The sequence below is a fragment of the Gopherus flavomarginatus genome, chromosome 14 (assembly GCF_025201925.1).
Source record: "Gopherus flavomarginatus isolate rGopFla2 chromosome 14, rGopFla2.mat.asm, whole genome shotgun sequence".
Taxonomy (NCBI): Eukaryota; Metazoa; Chordata; order Testudines; family Testudinidae; genus Gopherus; species Gopherus flavomarginatus.
In genome coordinates, this window is record NC_066630.1 from 35,143,865 (window position 1) to 35,156,062 (window position 12,198).

The 12,198-nt window shown below is 42.9% G+C and overlaps 1 protein-coding gene across 8 annotated transcripts in view; it reads right to left on the reverse strand.

Moving 5' to 3' along the window:
• PHAF1 (phagosome assembly factor 1) overlaps positions 1–12,198 on the reverse strand; it is a 50,220-nt gene that overhangs the window by 21,628 nt on the left and 16,394 nt on the right. For 7 of the 8 annotated variants that reach the window (XR_007769326.1, XR_007769325.1, XR_007769324.1 and 4 more), the window contains 3 exons: positions 8,755–8,798; positions 5,853–5,932; positions 1,956–2,050 (listed from right to left, as the gene is read on the reverse strand). Coding sequence is in view for 5 of the 8 variants with exons in the window: in XM_050922788.1 (XP_050778745.1) it covers positions 1,956–2,050; positions 5,853–5,932; positions 8,755–8,798 (219 nt within the window). In the remaining 3 variants the exon portion in view is untranslated. Of the gene's footprint in view, positions 1–1,955; positions 2,051–5,240; positions 5,441–5,852; positions 5,933–8,754; positions 8,799–12,198 lie in introns of those variants that run through there. The other variant, XM_050922790.1, reaches the window with a different exon arrangement.

Consider the following 12,198-nt stretch of genomic DNA (forward strand, 5'->3'; position numbering starts at 1 on the left):
AGTTCAGACAGCTCATTCTTACAGAACTCTTGGGTGAATACCATCCGATCCCGGTGGGGTATTGCAATTTAGTTTCTCAGTTTGTTCCAGTGCTTTTTTTTTGACACCTCATTTGCTGACACTATCTTAATTATCTGCAAAGAATACCTTTTGGGTAGGTATCTCCCAATTCTCTTACTTGTTGAAGACTTATACAAAAGTCATTAAGCTTCTTGGCAATGCCCTTAATCTCTAAATCAGGGTTCTCAACTCAATTTACCTTAGGGCTAATGCCAGTCCTCAAAACCTCCCAGCGGGCCAATAATGTCACTCATGCCAACCAGAACCTGCCCCCAAAACTCCCCCCCAACTCAGCCCCCGCCTGCCTAAGGTTCTGGGAGGGAGTTTGGGTGGGGGAGAAGGTCTGGGGTAGGGGACTGGTGCTGCTCTAGGAGGGAGTTTGGATGCAGACGGGCTGAGAGGTTGGGTTCTGGGAGGGAGTTTGGGTCGGGGAGGGGGTCTGTGGTGCAGGCTCTGGGATGGAGTTTGGGTGCTGCATGCAGGCTCTGGGCTGGGGCAAGGGTGCAGGAGGAGGGGGCGGAGTTGCAGGCTCTAGGAGGGAGGAGGGGTGCAGGCTCTGGGAGGGAGTTTAGGAGTGGGTGGGTTGGAAGGGGATGCAGGCTCTGGGAGGGAGTTTGGGGGCTGGGGGTGTAGAGAGGAGGTGAGGCTCTGGGAGGAAGTTTGTGGGCAGAAAGGGGTGTGTGGGAAGGGGGTGCAGGCTCTGGGAGGGACTTTGGGGGCTGGAGGGGGTATGTGGGGCAAGGGTGGGGGTGCAAGCTCTGGGAGGGGCTCGGGGGTGCGGAGCTTAACTGAGGCTCCAAGGCGGGGTGGGCTGGGGGGCCTCCGCGCGCTGTTGCCCCCAGGCACTGCCCCTGCAGATTCTTATTGGCTGCGGGGGTGCTGGGAATGGGGCAGCTCACGGAGGCACAGCCCCTCCCCAAGGTTGCAAGGAGGGGCCGGCAGCCACTGGAGTGAGCAGGCAGAAGCCGCTCAGCTCTGCTGTGCTGTCGGGGCCCTTGGGGAGGAGTGTCTGGGGGTGGCAGGTGGGGCCATGGGAGAGACCCACGTGGGTTGGGAGTTTGAGACCCCTACTCTAAATGCTCTCTCTACACATAGCAAGCCTACTGATCTAGGAATTTGCTGATCTAATGAGAACATATGCCACTATATTGGCTAACCTATGCTCCCCCTTTTCCAGTTCTTGTCACGGAATCCAACACTGTACAATATGCATTGCCTTTAGGTGATGAGACTGGATCACACAATAGAGGGTATTTTCATTAACACAGAAGTGAGTTATACATATGCCTCCATTAGTATTACCACAGTAGGTCTGAGCTTGCTTCCAGTGAAGTCAGTGTTATATCTGCCACCAGCTTCAATGGATATAGGATTAGGCCCACTTAAGCATTTAGGAACCCATCAAAACATGTAGTGAATACGGAAACCTACATAGCATAACACATGTAATTTTGATTACCAGACTCTCCTATCTAGCAAGCGTATTTTATGTACTCTGTTCTAATTAGCTGCACAATCACTTTGGAGGAATTCAAACAGAATTTATAGATCGTTTGAGATTAACTGAAATATTTTAGATATTAATTGGGTGTTCACATTTGAGAAGCAAACTTTAGAGAGTCTGCTCACTAATGAAAATGCTATTCCCTATCAGTTTTGGAAGCAAATCCTCCATCCACACCCTTCTGCTAAAAGCCAGGCATGATCTTTGGCTTTGAAATGATTACACTCAAGGTAAGAAAATGGGTCAGAGCACAATTTAAGATTTAAATTTCATCCAGATGAAGGTTTTGTTTTGCTTGCAGGCAAGGCAGACTATAGATGATATTTTGCAATGGTTACAAAGACAAAAAACAAACAAGCAGAGTATCTATTAACTAAGAATGATTCCTGACCTCGTACTTTGGAGTTTCAGCCCATGAGTCCAATTGAAAAGAAAAAGACAGTCCTCTGAAATTGAGGTGAAAGAGTTGTTCAGCTGAGTTGTACACTGGAAAAAGAAAGAAAATGGAATTACAGAAACAGACAGTAATTTCTCTAGTTCAGATCTAGCAGCACTTTCTATCACTTCAGTCTGCTGTTTCTGCATGCTCCTGACCCAGCAAAATATCTAAGAAGAAACTATCATGACATGATATGGAATTTTAAGGTCTCACATTGCAGCAATGTTCCCTGTAAACCACGTGCACACGGAACAACCTTGAATATACCGTATGTCACAAATCTTGCTGCTCAGACCCCAGGTCAGGGCACAGGCACCCAGCTACACTCCCTACAACAAACACAATGGCAAGAGGGTTGACTCCAGACCATGTAATGTCACGCCATGGCAAAGAAGAGGCTTCATGTGAGATTTTGCTCCCTATCGTGAGAGGAGGAAGGTTCCTATGATTCCAGGGTATGTGCCAGTGAGAGGCAGCATGTCACTTGCTTCTTTCTCTACTTTGCAAGAAGGCAAGTTCCCTGTCACAGAACAACTTCATGTCCATCTGGGCCTGCTGCCCTCAGGAGCTCCAGATACCTCAGGAGCAGGAGCTGTATCCCCTCTTATTTTTCCCAGGGACCCTGCCAACCAGAACGTTCCCGCATCATACACATTCCAGGGAAGACCAACGCCCCAGGAATTGTCCTTACGCCTCCTCCTACCACATTCCCCCTTGGTGGCCCCTCACACACACACACCCAGCTCCCTGAGAATCCTCCCTCAATTACCCAAAGTGACTCTCCTTGGGTATCCTCCCTCCTCTCTCTCAAATGCTCTAAATACCCCCCATCATATACAATGGCAGCGCTGGTAGTGGGGTTGATTCTGCCTCCAGGAACCCTTTCGTTCCATGGGGCTGAGCAGAGAGGACGCGCCCTTCCTACCCATGGCCCCGCAGGCTCTGCCCCTCCCTGTGCTCCCCCCCACTGGTGCTCAGGCTCACATGCTCTCCTAACAGTCTATACCATGCAAAGCCAGAAGGTCTTGATCTCTAAGGTGGGTGGGGACTGGATCTTCCTCATTGTTCTGGGGCTGCTCATGGCACTGGTGAACAGGAATTGGCCCTGGGGTGTGCACTGTCAAGTATGGTTTCAGCCAGGGAATAGGGTCTGGAGGAGTGGGAGGGATAGGGATACAGGTGCCAGCCAGGGGAATTGGCCCTGGGGTGTGCATTGTCAGGTATCGTTTCAGCTGGGGGAATAGGGTCTGGAGGGGTGGCAGGGATAGGGATACAGGTGCCAGCCAGGGGAGCACGGCCTGAAGGAGGAGATGGTGGCTGGCTATGGTGTCCCCTATATATTTTTTTTCAAGTCTTCTTACACTGAACTAACTTGCTGCTGCGTTGCTACAACTGTAGACAGCACATTCCACGTTTCCAGTTGCCTACTCCTCTGGCTGACACCATACCAGCCACCTCACCTAGCCTCAGGACCTGCTCCCTAAAAAGCATCCATTTGCCCAAGGACAAAAATATTGTGCAGTGGTGTTTGTAGCCCGCTCAAGCCAAAAACAATCTAGAGGGAACTCTGCATCACAGTAAACAAATAAGTGAAGTGTCTCAAAATGGGGAGTGGAGAAGGTAATGCTTTCATAGGGAAGTCAAGATATCTTAAGTAGTAATATATAAAGAGAAATAACTAAAGAAATGGCTATACAAGACTCTAAGCACCCTAACACATTAACAATACAAATAAATCTCAATAGCATTAAAGTAGTTCATTCAACAGGAACTCAGCTAGTCAGTCACCAATCCCATCCCCCACAACATTCGCCTTCCCATCCCTTCTTCATTAAAGGAAGCATGACCGTGGCCCTCTACAAAATCTCTATCAAACAGACATTTTTCACTGGGCCCAGATGGTTATTAAATTCACTATGTTGACCCAGGGGGGTGTGTGTGTGCTTGTATACACCCATTCTAGAGTCTCAGGGCCTTCACAGTGTTACAGCTTGATTTATATACAGAAAATCAAGGACATTCACAGCGTAAAGGCTACAACTCTTCCAGCCTTCACTTACTCCAATTTGGTGTATCCAATTACTGCAGGGTCTCTATCCAATTATATCCCTGGCACCATTACATGGTTAAAGGAATATAATTCAATACAGACCCTGCAGAGCCTTCCACATCCCTTAATCCCTGCAATATGTTGTCCAAGAAGCCGCCGGCAGAGCGGTAACACTGCAAGAGATGGGGATATACATCCTTACACACCACAGAGGGTCTTGGTACTAGTCGATGGAGAACCAGCTTGGAGTGTGGCAACTGGATTGAGCATAAGGCCAAAAGAGACATGAGAAAGGATGCCCAAATGGTATTTTGCCTATTCTGACATAAGCCCCAGTCCCCAGTTAAGGGAGGAATTATTTCACAGTTATGGCTGCACTTGGTTTTGATTGTCCAAGGCTTCTCCCCAACAGGTAATTCAACTCTAGTTACCCTTTGCCCTGGGAGTTGCAGGAATCATTGTTTCTTTTCATCACCTATCAAAAACACTGGGTAATGTACTTCTGTTTTGTTGGACTTCCCTTTTCTTCAGTGATTCTATATAGTAGAAGGTTGGGTAAATGATCAAGAAAGGAGCAAGTGAGAATAATCTATCAAGAATACAAAGGGGCAACCTTGTGAGATAGAAGTTTTGAAGGGGGCATTGGGCCCATTTGGGGAATTTGTCTGTTTATAGTCTGGACTTTATTTCTCTCATTTCTTCTGTACACTGATTGCGTGGGAATGGGTGACAGGGGATGGATCACTTGATAATTACCTGTTCTGTTCATTCCCTCTGGGGTACCTGGCACTGGCCACTGTCGGAAGACAGGATACTGGGCTAGATGGACCTTTGGTCTGACCCAGTGGGGCCATTTTTATGTTCTTATGTGTTTGTGTTAATAAATTAGAACGCCACACCTTGAAGTCAGTGAGATTCATGCTGGGAGCACTGCGGATCCTGCTGACCACATCACATGGCAATGTGGTCTGTTTACATGGGTCCAGTGACACCTGTGCCGGTGCTCAGAAGGTCTGGCTGCTGTTCCAACCTCCAGACTGGAGAGTGGCCATAAGGAACTCCTGAAACAGTCCGGTGTTCTTACCCTGGTCTGGGGGGCATCTCACTCCCCACCCACTTTTCTGTATTTATCCATAGTCCAGTTAACCAGGCACTGAGACTTAGGACATCACTACGCAAACACTTACTGAGTGGCAAGCTCAGGTATATATATCTACAGCACTCCAGCACACTGCCTGCGTGGACTTGATGATGCACGATAAATGTTCCCCAGGGAACAGTGACATACTGTTGCTTGAAGCTTGTAGTGCGCATCAGCAGGATGGACACAGACAGTTAGTGCACGGTATGCTAGAGCTTTACACCCCAACTTGCTGCACAGTAAGCGTTTGTGTAGACATGGCCTGAGAAAATTCTCTCTCCACCTAAACTAGACAAGAATAAAGGAAAAAACCTTAGAAGTTCCTTGTTATTGTGGGTTCACGTGAGCCCATTAATGCTACGTGAACATATTATCAGGCCACATATATTTCACATTATTTTAGTTACCTAAGTAGGCCACCTTCAAATTTAAATATAATGGGAATAGTTTGTAAAGTGTAAGAATGTGACAACTCTCTGAAAAACAACATAATTCATTTCAATTAAGATCGGAAGGCTTTATCGGCTTCTCATATGAAAACACGGCATATTCTTTAGAACAGTTTGTCATTCTTAATGTTAACCAAGAGATGAATTCATTTGGATGAAGATAGTAAGTGAAGTCTACTTGGGATGATCTCAGAAATACCACAGCCTACCTCCTGGATGTGTTGCTCCAAACGATTGATCAATCTGTTCTATGGTTGGAGCAATTGCCTGAGAGTTAAAATGGACACCACTGAAAAAGAAAATGAAAGCCACTGAATCATCATTAAGGAGTGGGCTATTAGCTGGGGTTCATTAGTTAAAATCATCTAACTACAAAAATAAGAATGCTCAGAAAACTCATTCTTCAAGGGAAAATTATGTTACATTTATCTCACATAGCAATCCAATACCAGAGAAAACACCTCATGTTTTAACAAGGTAAGGAGAATTAAATCCGGTATATACTCGTTCATTAGCTTGTTCGTTTACAAGCCAACCTCCCAAAATGGTTAGGTAAAAATAGCAAAAACTGTATGACCCTTTCATAAGCCGACCCTATATTTCAGGGGTTGGAAAACTTTGGCTCCTGGCCCATCAGGGTAAGCTGCTGGCGGGCCGGGATGTTTTGTTTACTTGGAGCGTCTGCAGACATGAAGCCCCTCAGTTCCCAGTGTCCGCGGTTTGCCGTTCCCAGCCAATGGCATCTGTGGGAAGTGGCACGAATCGCGGCCACAGGGAGCTGAGGGGCTCCATGCCTGCAGATGCTCCAGGTAAACAAAACGGCAATGTATTAGATATTCAATTCAATGATTCCATAGAGTTTAAAATCAACAAATTTTGGTGTAGATCCATTTATAAGCCGACCCCCACTCTTTGATGCGTCACTTTTTTACCAAAAACATTCGGCTTATGAATGACTATATACGGTATACTTTGGGGTCACTCACTTTGTTGCTTCTGTCAGCCAAGCTAACTGCACACACCAGGGGCTCCCTCCCATTTCCTTCTATTTTAGGAGATTTCCTGCAACCCTCTATCCTCTCCCTCATGCTGTGTGTGTCCCCATTTTCCCCCAGGCAGTGTTACTTTGTACCCCTCCCCCATTCCCCCATGTCAGTGTCCGCCATTCTCATTCTCCTTTTTTCTCTTTTTCAGGATGTCAACATTTGTATACCACCTGCGAGGATGGACAGATCTAAGTTGAGGGATTCTATTCAAGATTCACTGTAATGTGAATTGATTGGAGGCTATGTTCAAAAGTTAGTGTTCCATCTAAACAGAGAAATGCCATCAAGTTGAGCTTTTGGCCTCACAAGCTCAGCCAAAAAACTATATGAATTTTTTGTAACAGAAGGGAAATAATTCTTAAAGCCAAATTCTATTCTTTGTTACTCCTTCGTAACTCTACTGATGTCAGTGGAGTTACTCTGAATGAGTATCAGGAGTAAGGAAACAGGGTTTGGCCCTTAGACTTCTACAAAAAGATAATACAGAATTTATAAAATCAGACTCTGCCTTCATACACATAATATGAAAACTTCCCAAATCCACGAATTGCAGCTATTTTAAGTTTTGCTCTGTTGAGAAGAATTTGACCCTGCTTTCATCATTTGATACCACTGCTTGGGGGTTAGACTAAATTTCCCTTGCGGTCCCTTATAACCCTATAATTCCATGATTGCTACAAGAAATTTGGAAAGAAGGGTATTACAGCCATTTTCCATAACAAAGAGGTTTTAAGGGACAGCCACATGGGAGAGCGAGCACTGATCTCTTTTCAAAAAAGATCTTTCACTTAAATTGAACTATTGCAAACATCTGTGGGTATTTCTAAAATCATTCTGTGTACGCAGCTTCCCAACCTTCAACTCCCATTACAAAAAAGTCTTGATAAGTTCTGTCTCAGGTTCAGCCCTGGAGCTCAGAGGAAAAATACAGACAATGACAATTCCATACTCATAAGGTGGGCTTCTGAGAATAAGAAAAAGATGTACTTTTGATTTTAATCAAATAAATTCTGCCTTTGGCATGCATAAACCATTTCAATAGTATGTCCACTAAAATATTTCACAAGGATCATTTTTTATTATAACTAGCCTTTGAGAATTATGGGATGCAGGCTTTCTAAAAAAAAACTAGATATAATACCACGTACTGTATGTGGTAGTGGGATGCTGTTCAGTTTATTTTACCTAATTAACATTCCCTACCACCACATTTCACTTGTAAGATAATCAGTGAATAGAACACACAAGATGAAAAATTGGTGGCAACCAGAAAAAAGCCGGATTCCCAGAAAAACGGGAGTCGCTGCCAGTCACTAACACAAGCACTATATACCACCCAGACTTCTACATTCACCTAATACATCTCCAAATAACTTTCATAAAGCATGTCTGTATGGAACATAAAACCTCAGCTGTATTGTGTAAGCCTTCTTTTCTCTCCCTTGCCTGAAGTTATATCTGTCCCTAGATTTTAAGGGTCCTTGAGGGAGAGTCTGAAACTTTATTTGTAAAGGTCCATGTTTAATAATATGATAAGCTGAGAACAGAAAGTCTAAAAACCTTAGAAGAAACAGGGGATTGGTAATGTACACAGGGAATACGCTTAGAAATGTTATCTGAATTTTGTTCTCACTGTTAGAGTAGCATATAAATAATTGAAAGCTCTTCCCCAGCTAAACAGAATAATTATAATAAGCATAAGCAACAAAATACAGTATAACTGACCCAAACCAATCCTACTGGCACCACAAAACTAATGATCCAACATGCATCATGCCTGCCAACCTTAAATACTTGGACTCTTGTTCAAAATGTACCCAGAACTCATTTCTGTTGAGAACATGTTCTTTAATTTGATATATTCTGAGAATATCACCTATTATTTTTACTTCTGAATAATTAAATTAACTTCTGATGAAAAAATGTACAACTGTTTTCCTGAAGAGAAATTAATGAGACAAAAATTCATTGCAGTCCAGTAATAATTATGACTGGAGTGAAAAAGAGATGGTAACTAATATATCATGTGTGACTCAATAGTATAAAATAATCTTAAATCACTTACCAATATTTTAACTTCACCTTAGTCAAGTCATAAACTTCAATCACCTGAAAGACAGAAAATAGAAAAAATTATTGCAGTTCCACAGGAGTTTGAAATAGGATATTTAGGGCAGACTACTGACCCAAGTTATTACTGCAAGTTCACCTTCTCTAGTGGAAATCTGTTTGGTTTTAACTGAATCAAGCCAGATTAGAGCAGTGGTGGGCAACCTGCTGCCCGTCAGGATAATCTGCCGGCAGGCCACAAGACAGTTTGTTTACACTGACCGTCCACTGGCACGGCCACCCGCAGCTCCCAGTGGCCGCGGTGCCCCGTTTCCGGCCAATGAGAGCTGCAAGAAGCGGCGTGGACTGCAGGGACGTGCTGGCTGACGATTCCCGCAGCTCCCATTGGCCAGGAACGGTGAATCGCAGGCCGCTGTGCCTGTGGATGGTCAATGTAAACAAACTGTCTCGCAGCCCACCAGAGGATTACCCTGACGGGCCGTGTGTGGCCCGCAGGTCGCAAGTTGCCCATCACTGGATTAGAGACACAAGATGGGTGAGGTAATATTTTTTTGCGGGGGCCAACTTCTGTTGGTGAAAGAGACAAGCTTTCGAGCTACAAAGAGCTCTTCTTCAGGTCCTCATGTTGGTCCAATAAAAGATATTACCTCACCCATCTCGTCTCTCTAACATTCTGGGACCAAGATAGCTATAACAACACTGCAAACAAATCAAGATAGATTAGTGAGCATCCATTTTCAGAGTTTATCACAGTTCTAAAACAAGCACCAAACACCCCCCAATCCTGTAAATGACTCTGCAAAGGTGGATCCTTGCACCTGAATGGAACCTTGTGACTTCAATGGGGATCTGTATGAATGGATCATTTTGGCAGATTGGGGGCTAAAGTAGTATTCACAGAGCAACTTCTTTTAAGCAATCTCTGAAGGAAGTGACAGTAAATGGTTACCAAATGCAGGTGGTCTCCTAATGGAAATGCAACAGACGTGCTATCAATACATTTGAAGATTCTTTGGGCTGGACTCCTCAGATGCCTAAAAATGATGGTTCCTTGTACACCTTTCACTACATTCAGACTTCTCTCATTTTTTCACTCAGCAAAGTGATTTGTGGCAGATATAAAAGTTTTAATTTTCAAAGTAAACACACAAGACACCTAACCTAACCTTTAGGTGCTGTAACAGACACTTAAAATAGCCATCCATAAAGGGTAACAGCAGACCAGAGGCATAATAACTCTAAGTATTTCTGTTTTATGTACTTATCTTGTTTATGTTTAATTTAGAGAAGATCTCCTCAGAACCTCCACTATGAGGGCCTGAGCCTGCAAACATTTTGCAGACTCTTGCACCTAGATGGATTCCTGTTGATCTTGATGAGTCTCCTTGGGGAACAGGAATCTGCACTAATGGCTCCTGATGCTAGATTGGGCCTAAAGCAGATTTTCAGAGCATAAAAAAGGATTAAACTTGGCCCCCCTCCATTCCCGCAGACTTTCTCCTAAATTTAGATACCTTTCTTCCTGTGCCAGTAGCTGCAGAGAGAAAGAGAGGATGGTGTCTAACTGCTGTGCGAAAAACAGGGAGCCTTGTGCTGCCCTGGATAATCCTTCATGAAGCTTTAACAGAGGCCCTCCCACTGTGGCTGGAGGAAATGCGGCTGTGGACACAGGGTCATGGAAGATAAAGGGGAATCTCCCATCATAAGTAGTACTGAGAATTTTGGAAAGACTTTTAAAAACTCTGCATATTATGCTGCATATTAACTGAACACACACGGTTTTAAATTCATATGAATGCCACCAACCAAGAAGGAAGTCTTGTTTTAGTAATTTGTTTGGCAAATATCCCTATATAAAATATTATAATATACATTTAAAACTACACACAACATCCTGTATAATAAGTACTTCCTGTTTAATTGTATACTGTTGACGCATAAGAAAATGAAAATTTCCCCAAGCAAAATGACACGTATAAAGGAAAAAGCCAATACACTTTAGACAACGAAGAAGCTGAGTAGGAAACACATTTTTATTTGGTAAACTCAACTTCAAACAAATAAACAAACAAACAAACAAAACCCAATGAACAAGTATTTCTCTTCCGTCCATTAAAGCAAGTTTATATATAAATATAGTCGTCCTAGTTCTGCTTCTTAAAATCCCGGACACTTTGTATTATTAGAATTTTGGTTCAATTCTTCTAGATTGCCTGCTACGATCTAACAGATGCCCCAGTAAGAATGAAGATCATTTAAATGGCGTTATTGTGAGTCAGTACTAGTCCTATTTTTTATTTGTTTTTTTCCAAATTCCATTTTCTTAAGTCCTCCACATGCTCTTGTTTTGCACATGGACATCTCTGGAAGTGAGGGAAAAAATATCTAGCCTAACCCAAGAATGGAAAAAACTCAGCAGTTTTTTATGAGTGCTGGAATCAAAGGCTGCTGCCTGGCTAAAACTATTCACGATCCAGGAATATAATAAAGGATGAATCAAAGAACACAAAAAGAGCACAGTCAGCTGAAGTAACTGTGTGTTCGGTAAATGAACTCCAAGTCAGCAAGAGGCATTGACAGCAGTCAAAAAAGTGCCAATTCATCATAAGTACGCTTGATATGATTCAATTTTTTTTTATTATCGCAATGGATGACACTGATGTTTATTTTAATCACTTTTTACTTTTATAAATTTAAATTCTCAAAGTTGGGCAAAATTATGGCTTTTAAGCTTTTTCTCTTTTTTATTGATTTAAGTTTTCCCATTATGCGAGGAGTCAAACAATTACTGCATGACAGACACTGAGAATCAACAAGTTAAAGTTTTATAACCATTAAAACACAAGTTGTCAACATCGCATGACAGACACTGAGAATCAACAAGTTAAAGTTTTATAACCATTAAAACACAAGTTGTCAACATCACATGTCAAAATATACTAAGTAAATATTCTTAAAAATCAAACTCCAATAAGATCTCAAGCAATATTTCTACTATGTCTCTGTAAATTTCAGTTATCACTGATGGAAATTTTTTTTAACTGGTTTGTATGTGTACTGTGAAATTGACATTTACCAGTAAAAATCCAATTCTTCCAAGCCTAATCAAATTATCATCCCATTATTCAAACTCAAAATCTATTCATGTCTAGCACACAATTATAAACTACAGGTAAGAGAAAGAAACAAGCTCTATTTTGGAACATTTATAGATAATTATGCAGTCCAGCAATACTCAGTGCATTTACATAAACTCATAGTCATTGCAGACACACCCACTGAAGAAATACTGCAATAAGCCATAAGGCTAAGGCAGGACTTTTTAAAAACTAGCTTAGCTACTATTGACAAAACAACCATGGTATTTATTCCACTGCTCATAAAAGCAAATGTGTAATCAGCAGCATTCAAACCCAATTATTGATCAATCTCCGCATAA